This window comes from Aythya ferina (genome assembly GCF_964211825.1).
Source record: "Aythya ferina genome assembly, chromosome: 8".
NCBI lineage: Eukaryota > Metazoa > Chordata > Aves > Anseriformes > Anatidae > Aythya > Aythya ferina.
The window spans coordinates 10,076,910-10,103,133 of NC_140304.1; the positions used below are offsets into that span (position 1 = coordinate 10,076,910).

The 26,224-nt window shown below is 50.0% G+C and overlaps 2 protein-coding genes across 11 annotated transcripts in view; both read left to right on the forward strand.

Moving 5' to 3' along the window:
* The first annotated feature begins 153 nt into the window (after positions 1 to 153).
* Positions 154 to 11,247, forward strand: LOC311440811 (P-selectin-like). Of its 9 annotated transcripts, none has more exons than XM_084528164.1 (19): positions 165 to 2,034; positions 2,383 to 2,473; positions 4,091 to 4,474; positions 4,559 to 4,666; positions 4,817 to 4,999; positions 6,179 to 6,364; positions 6,656 to 6,841; positions 6,971 to 7,156; positions 7,282 to 7,467; positions 7,596 to 7,781; positions 7,910 to 8,095; positions 8,222 to 8,407; positions 8,537 to 8,722; positions 8,850 to 9,035; positions 9,496 to 9,681; positions 9,793 to 9,915; positions 10,256 to 10,286; positions 10,841 to 10,896; positions 11,087 to 11,247. In XM_084528164.1, the coding sequence occupies exons 1-18, from the start codon at positions 1,909 to 1,911 to the stop codon at positions 10,893 to 10,895; spliced, it is 2,961 nt and encodes a 986-aa protein (XP_084384290.1). In that variant the 5' UTR covers positions 165 to 1,908; the 3' UTR covers position 10,896; positions 11,087 to 11,247. The 9 variants fall into 9 exon arrangements, with proteins under 9 accessions (XP_084384297.1, XP_084384298.1, XP_084384294.1 ...); XM_084528165.1 differs by lacking the exon at positions 165 to 2,034 and adding an exon at positions 2,144 to 2,229; XM_084528168.1 differs by lacking the exon at positions 8,222 to 8,407 and having other exon boundaries at positions 159 to 2,034.
* Positions 11,248 to 11,460: 213 nt separating this feature from the next.
* ATF6 (activating transcription factor 6) overlaps positions 11,461 to 26,224 on the forward strand; it is a 72,796-nt gene continuing 58,032 nt past the window's right edge. For both annotated transcript variants that reach the window (XM_084528184.1, XM_084528185.1), the window contains exons 1-9: positions 11,461 to 11,559; positions 11,678 to 11,754; positions 12,433 to 12,520; positions 12,813 to 12,907; positions 13,379 to 13,508; positions 13,682 to 13,885; positions 16,374 to 16,594; positions 22,536 to 22,721; positions 23,135 to 23,226. In XM_084528184.1, coding sequence (XP_084384310.1) covers positions 11,484 to 11,559; positions 11,678 to 11,754; positions 12,433 to 12,520; positions 12,813 to 12,907; positions 13,379 to 13,508; positions 13,682 to 13,885; positions 16,374 to 16,594; positions 22,536 to 22,721; positions 23,135 to 23,226 — 1,169 coding nt within the window. In that variant the 5' untranslated portion in view covers positions 11,461 to 11,483. The remainder of the gene's footprint in view (positions 11,560 to 11,677; positions 11,755 to 12,432; positions 12,521 to 12,812; positions 12,908 to 13,378; positions 13,509 to 13,681; positions 13,886 to 16,373; positions 16,595 to 22,535; positions 22,722 to 23,134; positions 23,227 to 26,224) is intronic.

A 26,224-nucleotide genomic window follows, 5' to 3' on the forward strand; every position in this document is an offset into this window, starting at 1 on the left:
AGAACCTTGGCCTTATCTACGCCCCCGGCATCCTGTTTGGCAAACCCTTATCTGTGCCAGGCACGTGATGCCGCAGCCAGGCGCCAGGGAGCCAGCCTGCAGGGTCACACGGGTGGCGGCAATGTCCAGCCAAAAACTCTCCATCACCCGGGTCCCAGGGCAAAGGCAGGAGGCTGAGAGCTCTGCTGCAGCAGGGGTCGAAGAATCGGCTCTGAGAGGGGTCAGCAGGCAATGGGATCTGTGGGGTGGGCAGGGGGACTTGTCCCCAACCCCCTGACCCCTCAGGTGGAGTTGTCACACCTCGTGGGTGCCTGGGGACATCTCGGGGACAACGCTATCCCTCTGGCCCAGCTTGTCCTTGCTACCACCTCACCCCGTGCTGGTTGGGGTGGCGCTTGGATAAACATGTTTTCCTGTGGCCAAACTGTTCTCGCTTTCAAGCCGTGAGAAAGATTTTATCGGGTGCTGCTTTCCCCCCGGCGCTGCGGGCCAGGCGTCGCGCTGGAGGGCCCACCGAGGCAAGATGCACCCGGAGGCACCTTGCGGCTCGGGACCCCCTTTGGGACAAAAAGCACCCCCGGGGGCTGCGGGGGTCCCCAGGAAGGTGCCCGCGGTATCGCTGGCAGCAGCCGGGCTGTGTCAGGGTGAGTCGGTTCCTCTGCGGTTTGCCAGGGAACATTGTGCAAGGAGGGCAAGGGGCTGGGCTGCCTGGGGACCAGAGCCTCTGCCGAAAACAAGGGCAGCGTGTGCCTGCCTGGGGAGCTCCTCCCGAGCTGATTGTGGTCATTGCTCCCCCCCTGCCACACGTACCCCTCTCCACTACCTGCAAAGCATCCCTGAGCACGTGGCCGTGTCCTGCCCATGGCAGCCCCTGGGGCTCAGCCACCTCGCTTCTGTTTTTACAATTTGCACTTACAAAAACAGAGGTGGGAATATTTCTTTGCTGCTGCCCTGCCCTGCCGCGTCCCGGCCCAGCAGAAGTGAAACCAGCAGGGGCACAACCTGTTTTCCTTCTGTCCTCCCCTGGGGCTGAGCACCCACAAACACACCTCTGACTGCTCCTGCCCCGGTGCAGCAGTGGCAACTCCCATCCTGGCCAAGGGACCTCGGCTTTCCGAGGTGTCCCCCTGTCCTGGCAGCCACCCCTTGGTGGCCTCGCTGCCCATCCCCATCCCAAAGCTGCTCACCCTCTGCACGGGAGCTGACACACAGCGTTTGCTGCCAAACTCCTGCGTGCACAGGCTGGGCTGCAGCTCTTCCATAAAACGGGAAAATTGCACTCCAGGATTTTGCAAAGCTAATGACAAAACCCAGGAACAGAGTTGCATTTACATTGGCGGAGTACGCAGTCATTGTAGCAGCTCGTGGGTTCTGTGGGATGGGTTCCTCCCTTTGTGTAGGGCAAGTCCCTCTGGAGCCCCGTTTAATTTCTTTGGAAGTGGGAAACGCTCGTGACCTGAGGGGCTCCCGCGCTGCCTTTAGCTGGAAGTGAGCAGAGCAATTCCTGCAGAAAGCCCTGCCAAGACGATTTCACTCACGAGCAGAAGAGGGGTAAAAAAAGATTTATGATGAGTCAAGAAGGTGGACACAATGGGGCATTTTCCTGGAGCACTGGTGGAAGTTCATAAAGGATGCTAATGGGAGGGGGTGGAGGGTGTTCTTCTGTCCTGTTTTTGGACCTTTCTCATAAAGACTTAAAAGAGGCAGAGACAGGAAAATACATTGTGTAACTAATTGTTCTTGAGCAGTATATGAAGATTCACAGCCTGCAAATGAGAAGAGCATCCGGAGCAGGAACTGGGAGGCTGCGAGCCACGCTCCTGCTCTGCCCGGCGCAGGAACCCCTGCGGCCACCTCTCCTCACACCTCGTCCCCCCGTCGTCCTCCTGCTGCCACCGCCAACACAGCATGGGCATGGGGGGCCGGAGAGGTCTCGGTGGTTGTGGATCGGGGCTGTCCCGCTCAGGGGAGCCCTTCTGCACCTCCCCGGGGGCTCGGCCAAGCCCTGCTCGTTGCGGTGGGCTGCTGAGACAGGTAGGTCCCCGTGGAGCCCCCGGAGGGGAGCAGGCTCCTGCAGGTGGGGAGCCCAGCGGGGGCAGGATGCGGGCTGGCAGCGGGGCTGGGTCGGGAGGGGAAGAGGCTGTGGGGAGGGAGCGAGGCTCCGCGGCTCGGAGGAAGCACGAGCACCGCTGTCTGCCCAGGGCCAGGGCACCCTGCAGCACCAGCATGGTAGGTCTGCTCCTCTCCCCGGGGATATTTTGGGGTCTGCTTGGGAGGAGAGCACCAGCATCCATCCCACAGCTGGTGCAGGTGCCCTTGTGGGTGCACGGGACTCCGGTGTTGTGGGCTGTGTGTGCTCACGCCTCTCTCCCTGGCACGCAGGGCACCGCCGCGGGACAGTGCTTCGCTGGGAGGACGGGGGCTCTGGGCTCTCGTGGCGTCTGCTACCTGGGCATCGCTGCCATCACATGGGGTAAGTGAGCCCAGCGTGACCCTGCAGAGCTGGGAAACCGGAGAAGGGCAGCGGGGTTATTTTTGGGAGCCCGTCAGTCACTCAGAAACCAGCGGGCTTTGCTGCTCGTAGGGCATTGCCTTCGTACGTTGGCACTGCACGGAGCAAGACCCGCTGGTATCTGCTGTGTCCCCAGGGGTCCTGCGGGGTCTGGGCTATTTTCTAAAAGACCTTTCGTGGCTCAGCTGAAGGGTAGAGGCAAATGCAGAAGTTTCAGGAGGAGGCTGAGATTTAGGTCTAGCCAGGAAATCAAAAATACAAATGCACCCTGAGTGTGGCAGCCCCGTGTCCCACACCGTGCCCAGCTGCACGGGGCAGGAGCGTCAGGGCGTGAAACCCAAGCAAACGGCACCCAGGTGGGGTCAGCTCCAGGTGGGCAGGGAGAGGTGAGATAAGGCTGAGCACAAGGAGGAGTGAGGTGGGAGAGTGTGTGGAGGACAGGTGAGGTGTGGATGGGCTCCCTGGTCCTTCTGGGGTTGGGGTCAGGGTGTGCAGGGGTAGTGGGGTGGCTGCCCCGAGGGGAGGCAGGCTGCCAGGAGGTGTCCCGAGCCCCTGGGGAGCAAGAAGCAGGGCTGCTGCTAGTGGCCACTTTTTTCTGCGTTTGGTTTTGTTTAACAGAAATGGGTAGTTTAATCTCTCATGAGGAAGGACAGAAAAATTTAGGGGGTTTTGCCTATATAAATGCATAGTAACTGGCCTGAGTAGACTTCTTGTTAGATTTGGGAAGCCTTAAAATTGCATTTAATTTACAAAGCTCAGTCTTTTGCCTTCATAATAAAGGTTTATGAAGTGCTCTCCTGAGACATGGGGTACCCTAGGCAGGCTGCTTGGAGCAAATGCTGGCTCCCACCTTGCTTTCAGGCTTCGTTCTGCAGCTGTGGGGATTCCTCCTTCTAGAGAGAAGCTTCTTTATGGCAAAAACCTTTTGATTGCATCAGGTTGTGATGTGAAGCGCTGTTTCTAGAAGCAGTGTTTCAGCAAAGTACCCTCTGCTTCTGGGCGTGGGTTCCAGTTAATCTGGGCTTCATCCTGCCTGGTGGGCACGAGGAGGATGTCAGCTTCGCTTTTGCAAGGCTTCGTTGTGCAATACCGAGGTTTACAGGACTCTTCAGGCTACCTCCAGCTGCCAGATGATTTTGTGTATGGGGTGCACTTGGTCCCCTTCCCTGCACCAAGCTGACCCTCGTGTGAAATTGTAAAGCAAATGAGGAAAAAGAATTACAAAAGCGGTACAGCTCTGCACTCGTGGAAGGAAACGTGTGTTAAGGAACCATCTTGATACCATTTTTCCTCTTTGGGAGGCCTTTGTGGGCAGGGGAGCCCCAGCTGCCTCCCACTTTTCTTGTCTCTCTGTCCCACATCATCTCCTGCTGTGCCTGCCCCACACAGGTCTCTGCACGCCCTCTTTGTGGGTGAAGTGTTCTCACCCACACTTCTCCCTTTGTCCCCTCGTGTCCCCTTGTCTGGCTGGTGTCTCCTGGCCCTGCTGCCAGCCTGAGCTCGCCCTCGTGTCCTCACCAACCCATCCCCAGCTCTGGTCTTTTCGGTGGTGACCCTGGACCGTGTCCTCTCCCGCAGGCATGGTGACGCAGGTGGAGGCCTGGACGTACAGCTACAGCGACCCAGGGCTCTACTCGTGGGAGCAGGCCAGGAACTACTGCCGGACCTTCTTCACCGACCTGGTGGCCATCCAGAACAAGGAGGAGATCGCCTACCTCAACGCCACCCTGCCCTTCCACAGGCAGTACTACTGGATCGGCATCCGCAAGCAGGGCGGCGTCTGGACCTGGGTGGGCACCAACAAGGCGCTGACCAAGGAGGCGGAGAACTGGGCCAGGGGGGAGCCCAACAACCGCCGCTCCAACCAGGACTGCGTGGAGATCTACATCAAGCGGCAGCAGGAGGCGGGCAAGTGGAACGACGAGCCCTGCAACAAGAAGAAGACGGCGCTGTGCTACAAAGGTGGGCGCGGGGCTGGGGGCTGCGGTGGTTTGTCTGCGGTTTTGGTGGCTCCTGACCACGTTCTGTGTGTCTGTGTGTGTGCAGCCTCCTGCCAGGCTTCCACCTGCCGCCCGCACGGTGAGTGTGTGGAGGTCATCAAGAGCTACAAGTGCGAGTGCCACCCCGGCTTCGAAGGGGACGATTGCAGTATTGGTGAGTGCCTGGCGGGCTCTGCTGGGGGTCAGGGTGCTCCTCTTAGGTGGCATTGAGTGGCTCAGCCTCTGCCTGCTGCTGGCTATGCCCCCAGAAGCCCCCCACCCTTATTGCTGAGCGCCAGTGAAGGATTTGCTGTGTGTCCCCCAGCCGTGCAGTGCCCCACGCTCGATGCCCAAGGAGCGCTCATGACCTGCAGCCATCCCTTTGGGGACTTCCGATACAACTCCACCTGCGATTTCGGGTGCCCGGAGGGGTTCGAGCGGCGAGGTGAGGGCACGCTGCGGTGCTTGGCTTCACGGCAGTGGTCAACGGAGACCCCCACGTGTGCAGGTAGGGACCGCCGCGGGCTGGGACTCAAATGTGGCACCGGTGCCCAGCATCGCTCATGCAGGTGCTCAGTGGTGTCTTGCCACCTCCATCGCACCCTCTGCTCCTCCCCAAAGCCCCCAGCAGCTTTGGGAAGGTGCTGGGCACCCCAGGGGGGCTCAGAGAATAAGGACAGGGGTTGCTGTTGTGGCAGGAGGACGGGTGTGCCCTGGCAGGGCTGGGCAGCAGGGGCAAGGGGCGGTGAGATGAGGTGAGATAAGCTGGGAGGGACACAGAGGGCAGGAAGCCACCGCGGGGGGGAAAGCCACAAAGGAGGGAGCTGTGGTCTGCCATGCTGCAGAGACAGAGAAAGTCTTCCTGTTGGCATCTCGAGGGCTCACAGCTGCTCTCCCGGTGCCCCAGAGAGGTGCTGAGCTTTCTTGTGGTTGGGGTGTGTGCGGAGCCCTGCTCCACCTCCTCCGTGCCCCTGGGTGCCAGCTCAGTGTGTTTGCACAAGGACGGGACGAGTGGAGCCCCAGAGCAGATATGGGACGCAAAGGGGCACCTCCTGTATGGGGACACCCAGCAGGAAGCAGTGAGGTCATTCATGCAGAGATAACGCTGCACAGACACTGATACGGACCCCCCGAGCTCCCTGGATCCTTCCTGCCAGAAGGGGGGCTGGCTCTCTGTATGTAGGTTTTTGGGAAACAAAGCTTGCCTTGCAGTTAGTGCTGCCAATGGTGCTGAGCTCAGTGGGCTTGTGGCCTGGGGCTTTCCCCAGTTATGGGAAACGGGCACAGAGGGGTGAAGTGATGGTCTGCTGGTGGCAGGGGCAGGAGCTGGCCCTGGCTTTTTGGAAGTCCCCCTACACACCATCCAGCAAGCCGCCCTGACCCTGCTTCCAGCTTTCCGAGTTCCCACAGTTGGTTTTCCAGAGTGCAGCTCTGTTTTTACCTGCTGGCTGTACGTATGCTGGGTTTTTCTTTCCTTTCTTTTTGCAAAGATTCAGATGAGTCAGTTGTTTGCCCCTGCTGATAATGGCGTTATGCTAGCGAGCATTGCCAGCTGGGTTTTCTCCAGCACTAAGCACAGGCTTCTGCTGTGGCGGGGCTGGACGTGCCCTGGGTACCACAGGGACAAGGGGCGAGAGGTGGCTGTGCCTGATCCATCCTCACCAGCTCTGCCTGTGTCTGGTTGCAGCCGTCGCCTGCCCCGAGCTGGCGGCTCCCGAAAGCGGCCGGGTCAATTGCTCCCACCCACACGGAGCCTCTGCCTTCAGCTCCACGTGTGACTTCTCCTGCCAGGAGGGCTTTGAGGTGACAGGACCGGAGAGACTGTGGTGCACGGCTGAGGGGGCCTGGTCGGGGGCTCCCCCGCACTGCAAAGGTAGAGCTGGGGGGTGTCTGGAGGGGGACATCCTGCGGGGAAATGGGCTCTGCGTAGGGTGCCTGCAGTCCTTTGCCCTGGGGCTGCAGTCTGGGAGTGCTGAGCAAAAGTCCCTGTATCACCTACGGTACCTCAATGTCTCGGGAAGTGAGGCTTGCTGCCTGGAATCAGACTAGGAAAGCTAGACCAAAAAAAACCCTATAGGTTCCGTTTGATAAGGTTAGGATTAAGGCTTAATCCTTAGATTCAATCTCATACATCCTCCCCTGAAACCCTGCTCTCCCCTTGCAGCCATCACCTGCCCAGTGCTCAGGGCTCCAGAGCACGGAGAGATGAACTGCTCCCACCTTCATGACAACTTCAGCTTCGGTTCCACATGTGCCTTCTCCTGCCAGCCAGGGTTTGAGCTCACAGGGACAGAAAGCAGAGAATGTACAGCCATGGGGACCTGGTCTAGGGACACCCCACAATGCAAAGGTAGAGCTGCTGGTAAACGTGTTGTTGGCCTGGGTTTGGCCCCAGGGTGTTCCTTGGCTTCTCATCCCCACTAGTTCTGCCTCCTGTTCTCTTGGCTCCTGCCTGAGCTATGCCTCTTCTCCCTTGCAGCCATCACCTGCCCAGTGCTCAGGGCTCCAGATCATGGAGAGATGAACTGCTCCCACCTTCATGAGAACTTCAGTTTCAGTTCTGTATGTGCATTTTCCTGCCAGCCAGGGTTTGAGCTCATGGGGCCAGAAAGCAGTGAATGCACAGCCATGGGGACCTGGTCTGGGGACACCCCACAATGCAAAGGTAGAGCTGCTGGTAAAGGTGTCAGTGACCTGTTTGGTCCAGGGATGTTCTTGGGCTTCGTATCCTATACAGGTCAGCCTTGTAGTCCCCTGGCTTCTGCTTGAAGCATGTCTTCTCCCTTGCAGCCATCACCTGCCCGGTGCTCAGGGCTCCAGAGCATGGAGAGATGAACTGCTCCCACCTTCATGACAACTTCAGCTTCAGTTCTGTATGCGCATTTTCCTGCCAGCCAGGATTTGAGCTCATGGGGCCAGAGAGCCGTGATTGCACAGCCATGGGGACGTGGTCTGGGGACGCCCCACAATGCAAAGGTAGAGCAGCTGGTAAAGGTGTCAGTGACCTGGGCTTGGCCCTATGAGGTTTTTGTATTCCTGGTTCCAAGAGTTCAGGCTCACAATCCCCTGGCTCCTTTTTGAGGTGTTCCTCCTCTCCCTTGCAGCCATCACCTGCCCAGTGCTCAGGGCTCCAGAGCATGGAGAGATGAACTGCTCCCACCTTCATGACAACTTCAGCTTCAGTTCCACGTGTGCCTTCTCCTGCCAGCCAGGGTTTGAGGTTATAGGGCCAGAGAGCCGTGAGTGCACAGCCATGGGGACCTGGTCTGGGGAAACCCCACAATGCAAAGGTAGAGCTGCTGGTAAATGTGTTGTTGTCCTGGGTTTGGCCCCAGGATGTTCTTGGGCTTCTCATCCCAACAGTTCATCCTCGCAGTCTCCTGGCTCCTTCTTAAGGTGTGCCTCTTCTGCCTTGCAGCCATCACTTGCCCGATGCTCAGAGCTCCAGAGCACGGAGAGATGAACTGCTCCCACCTTCATGACAACTTCAGCTTCAGTTCCACGTGTGCCTTCTCCTGCCAGCCAGGGTTTGAGCTCATAGGGCCTGAAAGCAGTGAATGCACAGCCATGGGGACCTGGTCCGGAGACATCCCACAATGCAAAGGTAGAGCTGCTGGTAAAGGTTCTGCTGGCCTGGGTTTGGCTCTATGAGGTTTTGGTCCTCCTGGTTCCAAGAGTCCAGCCTCTCAGTCCCCTAGCTCCTGCTTGAAGCATGTCTTCTCCCTTGCAGCCATCACCTGTCCAGTGCTCAGGGCTCCAGAGCATGGAAGGATGAACTGCTCCCACCTTCATGACAACTTCAGCTTCAGTTCCACATGTAAATTCTCCTGCCAGCCAGGGTTTGAGCTCATAGGTCCAGGGAGCCGTGAGTGCACAGCCATGGGGACCTGGTCCGGAGACATCCCACAATGCAAAGGTAGAGCTGTCGGTAAAGGTTTTGCTGGCCTGGATTTGGCCCCAGGATGTTCCTGGACTTCTCATCCCCAATAGTTCAGCCTCACAGTCTCCTGGCTCCTGCTTGAAGCATGCTTCTTCTCCCTTGCAGCCATCACCTGCCCAGTGCTCAGGGCTCCAGATCATGGAAAGATGAGCTGCTCCCACCTTCACGAGAACTTCAGCTTCAGTTCCACATGTAAATTCTCCTGCCAGCCAGGGTTTAAGCTCACAGGGCCAGGGAGCCGTGAGTGCACAGCCATGGGGACCTGGTCCGGAGACACCCCACAGTGCAAAGGTAGAGCTGTTGGTAAAGGTTTTGCTGGCCTGGGTTTGGCCCCAGGGTGTTCTTGGCTTCTCATCCCAACAGCTCAGCCTCCCATTCCCCTGGCTCCTTTTTGAGGTGTGCCTCTTCTCCCTTGCAGCCATCACCTGCCCAATGCTCAGGGCTCCAGAACATGGAAGGATGAACTGCTCCCATCTCTATGGGAGCTTCACCTTCACCTCCACGTGTGCATTTTCCTGCCAGCCAGGGTTTGAGCTGAAAGGGTCACACAGCCGTGCGTGCATGGCCATGAGAACCTGGACTGGGGACGCCACACGATGCAGAGGTACAGCTGGTGGTCACGCATGTGCCGGGATCATGTACTCTGGTGAAGAGATGCCACGTTCTCAGGATCTGTCCCTAGAGTCTCTCTGTTAGAGTTGCTGAGCCACATGTGCTCAGGCAGGTGGTGCTGGGAGTGGGGGGAGTTGTGTAAGGAGGTAGCAATGAAGCCCCTGCATCACTGTCCTTATCCTTATGCCTTCTGTGACCCCAATAGGGGTGTGTACACTGGGTGCACAGCACCATGTGGGTGCTTGACCCTCTGAAATCAAGCCTCCTGGGAAGTGCCATGCATGGCCAGCGCAGTGCACACTGCTATGCATTAGCAGAATGCGTTCACCAGGATCCCCTTCCCTTTAGCACTCATCTGTGGCAGCTCACCCCCTGGCTCCTCAGCCCTTGGGTCCTCATCCCGCCACCCCCAATGCCATCCCACCAACGCTGCTGCTGTGCTCTGCCCCCAGCCATCAGCTGCCCAGTGCTGGAGCCCCCGAGCCGAGGCCGCCTGAACTGCTCTCACGCCCACGGCAACTTCACGTACAACTCCACCTGTGCCTTTTCCTGCGAGGATGGATTTGTCCGGATGGGAGCAAGGCTGCTCAGGTGTCAGGCCACAGGGAACTGGACCGGCCATTCCCCTGTCTGCAAAGGTATGGTGGGGCTGCGCTCCCCAGCCTCCTGCGGCACAATTTGAGCGTGGAGGGGGGCACTGTGGTGGCTTTGGCTTGGTGACAACCTGTGGTGTTGTGGATCTGTTGCAGAGGATGCTGCCCCCTTCTTAAAGCAAGTCCTGGTCTACACCAGCAGCAGTGCTCTGGTGGTAGCTGGCGTGGTGCTCTCCGGGACGCTCCTTGCCTTGCTTGCCAAACGGCTCAGTGACAGAGGTACAGAAACACCTCCTGCAGCCTGCGCTCGCTTTGGATGGGGACTTTCAGCTCACTTTGGATGGGAGACCCAGGGAGGGTGGGTTGGTTGAAAGAGTTCAGAAATGTGATGCTGTGTCCAGCTAAAAAGTGTCAGCAGCCAGACTGGGGGGGAAGCCAGAAAAACACTTTCCCCTTGAAGAGGGAGAAAGCAATTGCCCCTGCACCCCTCTCCTCCATCCCATACTTGTCAAATTTGTTCACTTTGTCAAGTGTTGCTGCTTCCCAAGCCATCTAAAAAGATCTGGTTATTTCTTTTGCATCGGCACTATCCACATGGACACTTCAACGCCATTATCAGAGGAGAAGAAGAAGCTCCTGAACCCCACCAGGTGAGAGCTGTGCCCGGGGCTGTGCCCTGCAGTCACTACATTAGGGTCCAGTTCCCCACATCTGTGTGTGTGAGGCTGCTTTGAGAAGCAGTGGGAGCCTATTCAGGGGCTAATGATGTCGTGTTAATTGGTGCTCATCAAAACCCTGTGATTCTGCCGTAGTGCATGATGTCAGGTCTGACTGTGCAGCCCCTGGGGAGACGTGGCAGACACGAGTGCTTTCCTCACACACACATGATTAACTAGTGATAGGAGTAGAGGGAGTGGCCTCAAGTTGCGTCAGGGGAGGTTCATGTTGGAAATGAGGAGACATTTCTCCTCTGAAAGAGCAGTCAGGCATTGGGATGAGGTGCCCAGAGAGGTGGTGGAGTCACTGTCCCTGGGGTTGTTCAAGGAAAGGTTGGATGTGGTGCTTAGGGACATGGCTTAGCAGGTGACACTGGTGGTAGGGTGATGGAGCAGATGATCTGGGAGGTCCTTTCCAACCCTAATGACTCTGTAACGATGACTGCCTCTTTTCCCCCAAGCTGACACCCTTCTGCTTTTCCTCCTAGCGACCTCGGATCACCAGGCATCTTCACCAACGCCGCCTACGACTCCAACTTGTGAGGTGCGTGCCGGCACGCTGCCTCCTCGCAGCACACTGGCGACATCCCTCGCTCTGAACAAGCTGCCTGTGGAAAACCCACAAGCTTGCAGGCTCCTCCACCTGAAAGTGTGTGTGTGTGGAGAGGAGGAGACCCCCAGGCACAGACCAAGCAGGCGGCGAGCCCCCCAAAACCTCTCCCCTCTCCTTGCAGGCAGGGAATGCCATGCTGTGAGGGCCATCACCCTGCCACCCCATGTGTGTGGAGAAGACCCCAGAGCTCAGCCATGGACCTTCAGCTTGTGTGGGAAAGGGGGGAAGCCCCCAGCTGGGTTTTGTGGGGCAATAAATAAATAAATGTGTGTATGTGTTTGACCTGTGCCTCAGTGTGCTGTGGGGGGGATAAAAGAGGGGGGTACATGGCGGGGTACCGAAGGGGAAGGGGGTTCATGGGGGAGCCGGGGGGTATATGAGGGGGTGTGGGAGGTGCTTTTTATTTATTTATTTACTTTATTTATTTATTTTTGGGGCTGGCCCTGTCCGTCGGAGGCCGCCGTAGCGGGGTGGGGCGAAGGGGGGGGCGGAAGCGGCGGAGCAGGAAGGAGGAAGCCATGGCGGCGGCTGCGGCCGAGGCCGAGTGGGAGCCCGCGGGGCTGCTGCCGGCCGCGGGGGGCGGCCTGGACTGGGGTGAGGGGGGACCTGGGGACGGGGATGGGGCCGGGGGACGGGGATGGGGCCGGGCAGGGAGCAGCCGAGCCCGGTGCCGGTGCTGAGGCCGCTGTTTCTCTTCCCCCCCCCTCCACAGAGGCGGTGCTGGGCGAGGAGCTGGGCGAGCTGCTGGGCGCCGCCGGGCCGCCGCGGGACATGGGGGCAGAGCCCGAGGTGAGCCGGGGCCGGGGCTGAGGGAGGTGGGGGAGCGATCAGAGCCTCTTTTTTTATAATTTCTGGGGGAAATGGAAGCGGTGGCTCCGGTTTTAGGCGATGACGATGTCGGTGTGGTCAGGCGTGGGGAGGCCTGATCCGTGCGTAACAGCACTGAGGTGATCCTGAGCCGCGGGTCTCCTGCGCTTGGGAAACTGCTGCAGCTCTCTGCTGTAATTTGTAAAACGCCTTGAGATGTGGCGAAGGAAGGGCATTAATTGAATCCTTCAATGAAGGTGAAGGGAGAAGACGGCAACAAGTCACCAAACCTGTACCGTGTAGGGGGTGGTTCAGTGGCTGCACTTGGAACTTTTGCTTTGTGAAACTTTGATAACAGACCAACAATAACAACCACTGATGCCCTTGAGCTGAAATGCTCTTCTATATCTCCAAGCTTTAAAAGAAGCCTAGAATCCTTTTTTCTCTTCCTTTTTTTTTTTTTTTTTCCTGTAGTCCAGTTGAGAAGGCCTCTCTAAAGGCTCTTATCTCTGCACGCCTTCAGGCAGCTAACTGATAGTCCTGTGCTTTCCTCTGCTTTCCTTCGCTTGTAACTGTAAGAACATGAACACAACAGCTGATGGATGGTCTCAGTGTATGGTGTGTTTTTGTCTTGTTTCTTTTCCCGAACTGTCGTTTCAGGAAAGCGATCTCTGTAACTTCCATTTTGACTTGGATTTGATGTCCTGGGACTCAGACCTTTGGAACATCACAAGCCACGCTTATTCAGGTAACTCCTGGCTGTATTCAGCAGCCGTGACAATGCCCCCCCGCACCACAAGGGTGAGCTGTTAGTGCCGTAAGGTACCGATCGTTTGGCACCGTTGGATGCCTGCTGAACCTGTCCCTCTGCTGAGAAGTCAGGCGGTGTTTCTGTAGGATGGGTGCAGCTGGTGTCTTTCATCTCTCAAAGCTCTGCTGTGCCTTGCTTCAGGAATTAAAAAGCTGGCGCAGAGTGTTCATTACTGATCTCCCCATGTTAAAGACTCCTATGGTAAGACTTCTTTGTCTGTCTCCTGCAGATGCAAACGTGAAGACAGAGCCCTTATCACCAGCTGCTTCAAGTTGTTCGGTCCCTTCTCCATCGTCGGTGGACTCGCCAGTGCAGAATGTGCCTGTATGCAGAAACCTCCCCGTAACACAGACAGCAGGAGTCATTCAGACCCAACTGTGGCAAACAAAAAGCTGGTTGATTTATGTGTCTGACCAACTTTGCAGAATAAGAGGAAACAGCTTATTTTTCCAACCTTTGTGCAAAAAACTTCCCTTCAGTAATGTTTTCCTTACCCTCCTACTGAGATCCATTCCAAAAAGAGCAGGTTCAGTTCTGTTACCTCAGTTGTGTGCCTGCTTGCCAAACAAAATGCCTTTTAAAGGCTTCTGAGTCCAGCAGTTGCTGGTCTCTGCCTCTCTTCATTCTGCTGATGAGGAGAAGGTGCTGCTTGGGTTTTCAGTGTTGCTTAGCATTGACCAGAATAAAATAGAACAAAACCTTTCTCCTGTGTCCTGCAGCAGCAACATGACGCAGTTTCTAGTAGTCATTTTTATCTGTTTCTGAAGCGTAACCTCATCTATTTTCTGTCTGCAGGATGATATGGACTTCAGCTGTAGCTCCCAGATGTCTCCCATCTCCCTCTACATCAAGAGTTCTGGAAGCCCCGCGTCCCCTGACGGAGATGCAGGGAAGAAGCCTGCTGTCAGCGCCACTTCTCGCTCTGGTAGGAGAGATTGAGTTACTTTGATTCCACAACTATGGATATGTCAACTTTAATAAATGTCACAGATGGATAATGAAACATACCAAAAGCCACGTTGCTTCCAGCCATTCCTGCTGGATTTTTTTTTAATTTTAGATCCTCTGGCCCTACTCTGACTCTTCTTCCTTTCCTAGCAAATAATTCCGTGAAAACTCCGAAGAAATGTCAGTCAGCATCCAGGCCTTCAATACAACCGAAGCCCCTTCTGCCTGCTGTACCTGAGGCTCAGGCTAACATTGGCATCCCAGCTAAAACCATCATTATTCAGACTCTTCCAACACTTGTGCCACTGCCCAAACATCAGCCAGTTGTTAACATCCAGCCAGCACCTCCCAAAGGTGGGTGAATTGTCATGACTGCGCCGGGTCCTGGGGGTAAACACTGTGTCTGTTTGGGATGGTCCCTAAACCGAAGTTAGGTTTGGCAGGTGAAACACAGGGAGTAGGAAAAAAGAAGCAGGAGGGGTGGGAATAAAAGAGGGATGCTGCATGCTTTGCTGAAAAAGGTTTACACTGAGAAAATGGCCTTAGTTCTTTGTCATGTAGTTGTGTGCAAAACAGCAGTTGCCTGAGCATGGTGTGGAATGGAAGACAGTGTGGCAATTCCCTGAGCACTGGGAACTGTGGACATAAAGCTGCTGATCTGGGTAGATCTCTGGGGATCCTTCGCTCTGCTCTACTTGTGATTGGCAAGTGGTGCACAGGGTGAACCCTGTTCACCTGAACGCAACTTGAAAGCTTGGGAAGGAGTGATAAAAGTTTTTTACCTACATGAAACTCTGACACAGAATGGAAGGAACATGAGTTTATGGCTTTTTCTCTAATTCAATAACTTTTAAAAGGAAGTTATGAAATCTGTTAACAGGTACGAGGACAGTGCCGGAGGTTAGAATCATTGCGTGCAGCTATGAGCTGATGTTAACAAGAGGCAAATGATTTCCTGTCCATTGACAAGTTTTCATCCTGTTGCTCTGTAAGAGTTTGTTGAAGCCTGATTCTTTTTTTGGAATCCCAAACACTATTTTATGCTGCTGCAAAGGGAGCAGGGATGTTACTTGCATTGTGGAAATAGTCAGATGCAGTTGCTTGTCTTCACCAGCTGATGGCTGCAGATTTTTGCAGTTGACTATACAGGCGGTGAGGAGTGGAGGGGAAAGGCGATAAATATGTCAGTGAATGTATCTAGAAACCATTACAATAGTGAAATTTTGTCTTTGTTACTAATTGCTCATCCATCAGGAGCTAAGCCAAAGCTGCAGAGGCTGACATTTGTTGCAACATGCCTAGGATTGTTAGACTGCTTAAAACACAGAGCGGCACAGTCAGCGTGACCTAATTCTTACTGTGTCTGATGTTCCAGCTGATAAAATACCATTTAGAATAAGGAATGTTGCGGGTACGAAGTTTTTGGGTATAAATACAGTGCTGTGAAGATCAGCTTCTCCTTTCCCCTGAAGAAGAGTCGGGAGAATAGCTTCTGTGAGGCACTCCAGAGGAAATACTGTTGGAAAAGTATTTCTGTGCAAAGTATTTACTTTGATGGCATGCTTAAAAATTCTGTAGTGCCCCTTCCAGCACAAAAATATTTTGATTAATCTATCTTAATCAAAGTCCCCTGCCCGTGGCACATCGGAGCTGCCAGATTGAGATGTGCCAGTATCTTCAAGGAGGGTAAGGAATGATCCTCCTTTTTATAGTCACTTTCATGAAAGCCTAGAAGAAGAAAGCATGATGTTAGAGCATCACATGCTCTATGCATTAAAAAACTTATTGAAAGCAGCTCAAATTTACCATTTGAAGTTCTTAAATAGGGTAGTTCTCACTTACTATGCCTTTAATACCATCTCTGCAATAAAGCGACCCGATCCTTTAGCTCGCACATAAAAGATCTTGGAGCGCTGGGTAAATGACTTCATTCCTCATCTTCCAGAAAGTCGGATAAGTGCTGTAATACAGAGTCATGCATATTGATCGGAATGCTCAGCTGGAATGTGCTGCTCCTAAGAGGCAGCCAGGTCATCTTGTTACAAAGGATTAAAGAGATGTTCATGTTCTTTCATGCAACAAAATATTACTTAAGCACCTGCTTGAGTTAAATGTAGTTCTTGGACTGAAGTTTCTTGGATGTGACTGTTCATAATTCCATTTCAAAGCTCTTTGGAAATTACCTCATTTTTTCTGCTTGCTTTTCTTCAGGCTCTGTTCAGCTTGTGTGTAACGTTCCTTATATAAGGCAGTACTTTTTTTTTCCAAAAACTTGTTCTTGTCTCAGTGTGAACTGAGGCTCTAACTTGCATTTTGAAAGCATAACTGGAGTTGTTCTTTCTTGTTCATCTTTTTCTACACTGTTTCTGAATTGTATAGCATGAGTCACTTCTGTGTGGTAACATTTCCACAGCAGTGAAGTAGAGATGGACAAAAGGCAGCAGAAGGATTAAGGTGAGCTGCCTAGGTTCTGTGAAAAAGTTGCTCAGTGTTCATCAAGTGTTAGCATAGCAATATTGAAACAAGAGTAAGTTTCTAAAAAGTACTGATTTTTCTTTTTTTTTTTTATTAACCTTGAAGAGCCAGCAGGTTTTAAGAGAGATTGGTTTAATGGATCCCTTTCATATGTGTGCTCTTTGTTTGCAGGATGGATTAAGGGCCATGCAAACTTCTTTTGAGACTTTTTTTTTTCCCTGTGGTAAAATGTTGAAGAATTTGACTTAAATATAGGGCAGGGAAGCAAAGCTACCTACCGCCTCTATCAGTATCGCTCTACAAGCTGACCAGCTACAAATCATTTTGTACCACATGCTAAGCACTCGCATTTTTTCTTGTGTTCTAGGTCAATCAGTGGTGCTCCCCCAGCCCACCGTGGTACAGCTCCAGGCTTCTGGGGTGCTTCCTGCCTCCCAGCCAGTCATTGCTGTCACCGGGGGGACCACGCAGCTCCACAACCACACGGTGAATGCGCTGCCCCCGGCTGCTGGAAATGGCTCACCAAGTGGCAAAATCGCGGTGACTAAACCCTTGCTGCAAAGCACCACACCGACGGTGGGGCTGGATGTAAGTTCTGTGTGCTGATAGCTAGTAACTGAGCCCTAATAGGATGTGATAAGACACAAAATACTTTGTGTCTGAAGCCTTTAACCCCCACACCCAGCAGGTACAAATCGGTGCTGCTCTACTAGAGGTAGGTTGGCTGAGCGGGCTTAGCTCTGTGTTAATTTGGCATTCGTGCAGAGCAGAGGGGAAGCGTCAAATTGGATGGATGACTTCCCAGTGTGTTAATTATTAGTTGGTAGTTCTGACTCATTTTGTACTCCTTCCTCAGGAGTATCAGACTTCACAGAAGTATTTCAGTCCCAAATGGCCAATTTCTGCTCTCAAGTACTGTTCTTATCTGCAGAAACAAGTGCTCTTCCGAGTTTCATGATAAAGAGGACTCAGGTTCTTAAGATGTTTTCTGTTCTTCCTGTCTGTTGATGGTAAAGCCATTCTCTTCAAACTTTGAAACTTTCAGCTACGGAAAACAGTAAGGCTGTTGATCCAAACCTGCTGGAAAAGCAGAGTTCCATCTTTTCTTGTGAAACAGAACTTCTAGAGGTTTCTCCTTGAACAATTGAACTTTCCAGTATTCTTGCTGGAAAGCATGCCTGTCTGGGAGAAATGGCACTGTGCGTTAACAGACTCTTTGGCTGTATTGGACCAAAGCAGTGCTGGACCAAAAGAAAATCAGGCTTGCTTAACTATGCAAGAGAAAAAGCATTAACGTTTCCAAATTGCCCTGCAGGCTCAATTAAAACTTGCCAGATCATTTTTCAGGCACTGTTACCAAATCTTTTCTAACACTGACATCTTCTCCCCTTTAACTGAGAGGAGATGGTAAGTCCCCATCCACTGTGTCGTTTCATTTTGCCATCTTTGTGATAGTGCTTCAAATACCTCTTTGTACCTGCCCTTCAGAGTGCTAGTCCACATGTCAGTGAGCCTCTCTGATGGCCCCTGACTCAGCAAAGAACTTAACATAAATTTGACCAAAGCTGTTGTTGTTACAGCTTTACTTAACAAAGTGGTGGTCTGGGTTGCAGCAACTGCTTATCATGCAGTTTGCTTGATGTTCCTCTTGCACTCTTGCCTAATTTTTTTCATATAACTGCCTGATCTGCCACCTTGACTTCATAAATTGCAGCACAGTACATTGTTTCTCAAAAGCATGTCTTCTCCCTTCTTTGGAAGGGTGTTTTTATATGGGCTCCTAACATACAAGAATTGCCAGTCATGCTTAATAATAAGTTTTATTAATTCTTCATGTTTGTGACTGGGCTGCATTTTTAAATGAAAAAAAAAAAATTATTTGCTGCAAATAATTCAGAAACCACACTGCAGTGGAAACCTAATCTTGAATTTGCAAAAAGCAAAAAAAGTCTGTCAGCAGACAGACAGTTAAGAGGACTACATTTGTAAATGATAATAGGCAGCCATCCGAAGCCAAGCTGAAGAAATCTGTCAGCAGTCATTAGATTTGTTATTCCCTGTAATCAAAACTAGTGTGGCACCTTGCCATTGTCCGAATTGGAGGTTTAATTGACAAAAGCTCTTTATTGTCATCACACTGCTTACACGCATCTGTGGCAGTCAGTAGTCAACTGTGTAACTGAGGTAACAAGTAGCTGTGTTTTAAATGATAGTCGTATGGATGTTTCCACCTGAAGAGGCAGTTTTAGGACTTTTTATTGGCCTAAACACCGGACATCTTACCTGTGTTTATTGAAGCATGAAAAAAACAATTGCAACTGCTCTTTGGTACATATTGTGAAATAGCACTTTGAAAAAGAAGAAATGTTTCAGGATCCAGGCAGCAGCAGTGGAGTTAAAACATCCTGCGACTGCCACAGACGCCATATGGGGTGTTGAGAGCTGCACAGATGTGGCTGTCATTTGAGCTCTCCAACACATGTTTTTGTTTGCTAGTCTGAGCAGATGTTGCAGGGTAAAAAGAAACACTGCAGGACTTTCTTTCAAGCTTAAGAGGGATAAAGTGTTAGCTTAACACTCAGCCCTTCAGATGGATTAGGCTAAGATCAGTTGATAGCAGCCTGACCTTGTGAGGGCCCTGCTTTGTGCTTGTCCCGATTTAGGAGCTTGCCAACAGCAGGGAAGTGCAGGGTTTTCAGCGCAGCCACTCTTCAGCAGGAGACTGGTGAAGAGCTTTTCACCACGAAACTGGAGGTGCTGCCTACGCAAGCCACTCTTCCAGTGAAGGACAGAAGCTCTTAACTGAAAAAGCAGATTGCTGTTTCTGTTGGAATTAAAGGATAGGAAGGTACAAACGGGTCTGTGAGGGAATCCGGGCTAGTCGTGTGCTTATAGGGACCTCTCGTGTTTCCATCTAATGAGAAAGGATTTCATTCTGTCTCATAATTTTAATTGCTAAGAAAAATAAACTAGTTTATGCAAAATTACTGAGTGTAAGTATAGATTTCTGTTAAAGGATCCTATTTTCTGTAGGTAATTGTCAGATGAGATAAACTCTTAAATTCTGTTCTGTTGAGATAGAGGCAAAAACAGATTTTTCATAAGAGCAGAGAAATACTTTAATAGTTTTTTTATTCCCACATTTAAGGTGCATCTTCAAAGACAGCACCTTCCATAAGCTGAGGTGAGAAGACATCTGATGTAAAGTTGAAGTGGTTTGGGCTTGCAGCTCTGTGCTAACTTTCTCAGTGTGTGTACACAAAACCCTGTGGAGAGCTGTTAATTTTAGTCATTAAATTAACTTTTACCCCATGACCTGTGTGAGATACTCTTCCGGCTTGTGGCAAGAAGATATCATCTTGTGCCATGCAGCTGGCATTTGAATGCAGGTTAAATTTTCCTAAGAACTGAGTTTTCTTTGGAAGACTATTTTGAGGTAGCAGTGTTTGTTTGTAAAATGTGTGACCCTTGGTAAAGACTGAAGATGTGGGACAAGCTTAGTCTAGCTAGTACTGTTTAAAATGAGGTTTTGCAATGAGTATTTCCCCTCTCCATATTTACATCTTCTTTTTTTTTTTTTTTTTTTGGTGTAATTGTGTAATTTTTGAAGCTGGGAAGCAAGATTGCATCACTGGTTAATGTTTGGTTTTAATGTCATTTTTTTTCTGTTTCCCAAGAACCAGAAGTTACTATCTTGAGCAGTAAATCCATACAAAACAACCTACACAGGGGGAGGCTGCAAAAAAAAGTTAGCAGAGGCGTTCGCTACCTTTCATCTGCGTGCAGCGCATGTGCAAGGCGGTGTTGTTCAAGCTGTCTGTCATAAACTGCTTCCCTCTCTTTCTTCTGATTATCAAAATGCTCAGCAAGCAGCATGTTTATCTTGATGCCAAGCCAGCTATGCAGTGCCTGGCTCTGTACTGCTTCCAAGGGTAAGCAGTGCTGCTGTTTCACTCACACAACTCTTTCCACTTCCTGCGTCAGATTAAGGCAGGATCAGGTGTGCAGTTCTGGTTTATTACTCCTGAAAAGCCAGGCAAGTGCTCAAGGGTTGACTGAGGACCCGAAACTATGTTAGGGTTTGTCACCTAACCCACAGTAACTCAGGGACACGAATAGTTGGTGTTCAGTCAAGGAAGCTTGAGAAATGAGTCAAAGTGAAATCGGTCTGGCAGAGACTGAAACGCAGTTATTGCACGGGGACCTCGAGCTGGCCAGGGTAGGGCTGCTGTCCGTGCTGGCGTTTGGAGAAGGCCGAGTAAAGGAGGGCAGCCTGGATAAGCACCACCTGAAACAGAGCTGGTGGGTTCTGAAACAGCCGCAGAGGTACCTTGGGGTGTACGTTAGTGGGCAAACAGCACACCAGTGCTTTAGCTCCGTGATTTCGTCGGAGAGCACATAGATCTGCCAGATTTTCCAGACGCAGAATCAAAATATATCCAGTCGTGAATAAACCTGAACAAGTCTGCAAACAAATGGATGTAAACAAATTGCTCTTCTCTGTTTTGCTTCAAGATGCAAAACCTCTATAAATAGAGAGGAACGTTACGGTACTTGTTTGGAGTATCACACAGAGAAGCCAAAGCTGCTGCATGAACACATGCCTTGTTTTTGCATCTCTGGATGGTTGAAGTGATCCTGGCACCAAACTGGTGTGTTCTGTACCTTCCAGTCCTCGGTTAGCCCGAATCTTTCTTTTTCCCCTCCAACGCTTTTATGTGTCTGCAGAAGTTTGCTTATGTTAAGTGTTGGAGTACTTAAAAAGTTCAGAGCAAAGCTTAGAGCTAATGAGAATATATTAAAGTCCCTTCCTTTTTCACTCTCTGCTGAAGAGAAAAACTGGAGTAAGTACAAACAGCTTCACTTTCACAGGCTTTTGGTGGCAGCAGACTAGACTTGTAATAAATGATCTTTACAGAAAGCAGTTAGGTCAACATGGAGACGGCCCAAAATGCTAATGCACTGTAACGTGTTTTCTTAGTCTTTGTCACCAGACTGCAATATCGTGAAGAAGGATGACTTCTTCAAACAGCCTGTGGCCCATTTTCCTCGCAGATGCCAAAACTCTAGAGCAACATATTGTCTATGTGCAAGTATAGACAGGGAGGGAGCTGCAAAGCTGTGCTTAAGATTCTTTAAGCAGCCAAACTTGCACTGGGGCACAGTATCTGATTTTTTTTAATGCTACTGTTCTGTGACTTATCTTGTTTATTTTTTTTTCTTACACTAATACTTCTAAAATAGATCTCATCTTTTTTTCTTTAGCTTTCATGCTCTAATAGATAAAGGCTCCTCCAGTGTGTGTGTTGGTAGCTACTGGAGGATATTCAGGTCTGTGGAAGATACAGCGTTCAGTTGTCTTTCAAAGTAAACATAATTAAATCACATCCTGTTGCGGCTTAATGATGTGATGGAATTCTTCTGGTTTTAATCAAACAAAAAGCACGGTTGCCATTGCTAATCTGTGTGAAAAGGAAATCAACAGAGTAGTCTTTGAGCTTCGAGTTCCAAGTCGTTTTGTGTAGCTGTGCCGTATCGATCATCGTTGTCCTTGTCAGCAGCGAGATGCTTTCAGTCTGGGGCGTCCCACTCAGTGCAAACCACAAAATGAGTAAGTGGTAAATGATGATAGACTGCTCCTGCTTGGGAAAGAAATCAGAGTTGGCGAGACTGTTGGGGGATGGGGGGAGTTGCTTTGAATTGTCCCCGTCTGGTCTCGCAGACTGCCTGCCTGCTAGCGGTTGCAGTGCATCGTGTGCCCTCCTGCAGCCTGTTTGCTGCTGTAGCTTCATCCAGGAGTCTGCTTCGTGCACTCTCATCAGAAACTGTTCTGTGAACCCAAGCATATGAAGCGGGACAATCAGGAAATTTGCATCAAAACCACACGTATGATCTGAATTAAAATGCTCATGTAGATGCTCACCCAGCGGACGCAGTTAAACTGCCACGCAGATGCTTGATACACATTGAACGTGCACCCTGAGATCAGCAGCAGCATTCAAAATCCCAAAAAACCATACAGCAGAGCTGGAAAAGGTACAGAAACAGGCGTAGTCAGTGTGGAAATGGCTTCTGTGCAGGAGAGACTAAAAAACTGTAGGACTTAAGAAAACAGAGATCTGATTGTAGCCTGTAAAATGGTGTATGATAAAATGAAGGCGAAAGGCATCCTTGTTGTCTCGCAGACCTGTAGATTAGCTGTGTATTTGCTTTCCTTGTGATTTGACTGATCGAGTCAAATTGTTGTTTGAGTATACCTTTTGTGTCCCCTGCACATAGGAGAAGGTTGAGATTGCAGCTGAAAACAGAGTGCAGGGCCTGATTTTTAAAATTATCCACGAGCTGTAACTCTTGGAGGTGAACCACGACAGCCAGTTGCCTCTGTGCTGAGCACGTTGGCTCTTTAGAAGCAGAGGAGGGGAAGCAATCTGCATAGACTTCTGATGAAGTAGAGCAGCAGAAATTATGCATGAAGCAGAGGCACTTTTAACTTGCAGGTTATTAACAGCCCTTGGTATTGCCTGTCTAGGTCAATGTCTTGAGAAGGCAGCAGCGCATGATCAAAAACCGGGAGTCAGCCTTTCAGTCACGGAAGAAAAAAAAGGAATACATGTTGGGGCTAGAGGCCAGGCTGGAGGCAGCCTTACTGGAGAACGAGAAACTCAAGAAGGAAAACAGCACACTGAAGAGGCAGCTGGATGAAGTGGTATTAGAGGTAAGAGGCCGTGATGAAGATCTGGCTGTATATAAACAGTTGCTCGGGTGGAAGGCACTTGAGTGGACGCATGCAGGTGTTGACTGGAAGACCCTTGGGAGTTTCTAGCCCAGCCTCCAATGCAGAGCAGGACCTCCACAAACTCTTGGTCAGGTGGGCTGCTGAATCATGTAGTCGGCTTTTAATTTCATATTTCATGGTGCTTCCGGAGATTTTACTGAAAAGATAGATTGGATCACATTGGAATATAGTATACAAAAGAAATAGTTTTTTTTTCAAGTAGTCCCAGAGTGTATTCATACATAAACAGACATATAAATCTAAAAAATAAGCATAATCTGGTTCATTTAGCTTCTGTCATAATTGTCGGTGCCATTTTTTATTTCACGTATTCTCTGCTTTTTCCTGCGTAGAACCAGAAGCTCAAAGTATCATCTCCTAAGAGAAGAACCCTGTGTGTGATGGTGATACTGGCTTTCATAATGTTGAATTATGGTCCCCTGAGGTAAGATGCTTGAGAATTCCTCGTTGCCTTACACCAGTACACTTGCTCCTGATTGCAATCAGTAGTGAGTTTGCTGCCAGGTGATTTTTGTTTGAAGTTTAATTTAGGCTGTGTTGTGTTTTAAGCCTTGAGCCTGAAACCTGTCTTCTGTCCTTTATGCTTCTCCTTCACAGGGGCAGACTAATCTGTGTAATGGTTCCTCTTTTGAAATCATTCTGGCAACAAGAGCTGCATCTTGTACTTCTCATTTCTCTTGGCTTTGGCGTTTTGTTAACCAATGCAGAGTGTAGCAGCTTGCTCCACTTATACTTGAGGGGATTAAAGACCTGTGTTTTGAATCCTTTTAGAAAAAAAGTCAGAAAAGGCTATTTCTGTCCTTATAATTCATTTTTTGTTTGTTTTGTCTTGTGTATTTTGTCGTAAACTTTCAAACTATGCAGATTTATTTCCACTTTTATTTATGCATACCTGTCACTAGAGAACAGCTGGGCTCATGAGTATATAAATCAAATGTTGGGCTTTTCTAATTCCAGTGTCTGTTAAAATGAGATGCTGAAGAGCCATTGTTGTCTTTGTCTCCGAGCTGACGGAGGATCTGCCAAATATTCTTTTAACAAGTTATTGTTATTTTTAAGCTACGAAGTCTGCTGGGTTCGTTGAAGTGGTAATCAAAAGTCTCATTTGAACTGTGTCAGTGGGACATGAGAATAGGGAGCAGGAAAAAAAATGCTGTGTTATAGCCCACTCATTTCATAAAGAAATTCACAGAAGAGAGGAGATTAAAAAGGGTTAATGTTGTAATTACTACGTGGATAATGATTTGTTGCATGTATCTGTCTATTTAACCCGTCTTTGGAACCTAAGGATCTTTTGTATGAAACTGTTCACTTTCCCAAAAGGGGAGGATCTTTCGGTAGATTCCCAGTCAGCAGTGTCTCCATTTGTCTTTAAAAGCCCTGTCAAACTAAAGGAGTAGGATGGGATAAATCTGGAAGAAGACTTTGTTTCCATCTCTGGTAAACTTGTAAAATGTTGGTGTTTGTATTTTTAATAACGCTAGTAAATTTGATAATGGTGAAATTACTTTTGAAGTATTTGCATTTATTGCAAATACTGCTTCCTTGCTATCAGGCAGTAAAATACAGTGCAGTGTCTTAGTGCATTTAGCAATTATATTGGAATTTTTAACTTCTAAATGAGTTGGAATGCTTGAAGCTCGCTTAGTTTTGAGAGACCTGGAAACAAGACAGAAGATGAGAGTGGGAAGACCTCCTGCAGTGCTCTGAGGTTTGTGTGTCAGCTCCTCTACCCCCAGCAGTGAGTAACGGGTTGAGCTTGGTAGCACGAAACTGCTCCCAGAGTAGACTAAGAGGTCGGTTTGTGTTCATATCTCTGCAACAACTGGGAACTACAGAAATGTGACAAGGTTAATTTTTTGACCTGTTGGATGTTTAATAAATTAGATAAAGCAAAAAGAAATTCTTGCATGTCTGGCTGTTCCTGGCCAGTATAATACCCGAGCGTGCCAGTGTAATCACTGAGCCTTAACTTGGTGGTCTGCATCAGGACTGGATTTAGACAGTGAGGAGAAATGCCTATTAGCAAGGAGCTGCTCTTATCTTTCTGTTCTTTTTTTTTCTCCCCTAGCAGCATGACTGCTTGCCCTGCAGTTAAAATACTGGATTATATTAACGTGGTGTGAACGTTGATTGTGCAACACCCTTTGGAAGGCCCTGAACGTGGGATATACAAACAGTTACTTCAGAGTTCACTCCTCCCATATTCACTTCCTTACCCTCACAGAGGTGTTACTGAGTGCTGGCTCCATGCATGTGATAGCCATGGCTGCTGTTCTGCTTAGACCTTCACAGAAACTTCCAACAAAGTGATGTTTTTCACTCTTTAACCTCTTACAAAAATACGAAATTCTTGTGATAACGTCCATGTGAACCCAGAGTTCATCTAAAGAAAAATTCCCCGAGTTGGCTAACTGTGGAAGATGTAATTTGTAAGCAGTGGCCAACTGGAGATAAATCTGATTTGAAACCTTGTGGCAGTGTTGCCATTTCCTCTGCGTAGGAAATCATTCGCAAACCTGTATGGAGGCATGACAGCATTCAGGCACAAAATGTTTTGATTCAAACATATTAGCAGTGAATATTGTGTTATTTAAAACCAACGAACCATTGCAAAGAGGGAATGACATCCAAACAAAGCAGAAATGTGGGAATTTCACCCCCTAAATTCTGCAGCAGATTTTGCAGTTCCCTTAGTTGGCTTTATTGTAAGATGCTTCTTGGTTTTCTAATCGGAAGTGATAGGATTCTTTGAAGGCTGGAGGTAAAACAAAGGAAGAGATATATCGGTTTTCTACTTCACTGTCTATTTCTGTCAAATCAGAGAAGCCAGGGAAGTGGCTAGGATGGTTGGGGCTGGGGATCTGAAGCTCCTTGGCTTACAGGGGCCAGTGGCAACAATCCCCAGGTAGTCCTTTCCTACAGAGCTGCGTGGCCACATCTTGTGTGTGTCAAAGGTGAGATGTTTGTGATGCTTCGTGGAGGACTCTGAAGTCCTCTTCGTGGAGGACTGTTCTGCTATTTTAAGCTTATGGGAAGCAGTCCAGGATGTGGCAGCCCTTGGCAAACATGTTCAGTGGATAAAATTATTCTGCTGGCGCAGAATTTTGCCTCCTGACAAATACATTATGCGTGTGGATAATCTGTGCCATTAAGCCAGTGAATATAGGAGTGGTGCTGGAAGTCTGGTAGGGAAGCCAGCTTATCAGAGCGAGAAACCTGTTAGAGAATTTTGGAGAGTCGAGTCCAGTTCGTGTAACTGATGACAAGATTGTCAGATGACCTGCAGCCTTGGAACTGGCACCATGATGTCTCTGATAAAAGAAAGTAAAGCAAGTAAGTACATGTGAACGGAATGCTTTCTGATCGCCCACGTGGCGTGTGTCGAGTTAACTGGAACTGCATCGCAGCACACCGTGCTA

Coding starts and splice junctions, on each gene's coding strand:
- LOC311440811 (XM_084528164.1), top strand. CDS start 1,909: ATGGGCATGGGGGGCCGGAGAGGTCTCGGTGGTTGTGGATCGGGGCTG. Junction 7,157..7,281: donor GGACACCCCACAATGCAAAG/GTAGAGCTGCTG, acceptor TCTCCCTTGCAG/CCATCACCTGCCCGGTGCTC. Junction 8,723..8,849: donor AGACACCCCACAGTGCAAAG/GTAGAGCTGTTG, acceptor TCTCCCTTGCAG/CCATCACCTGCCCAATGCTC.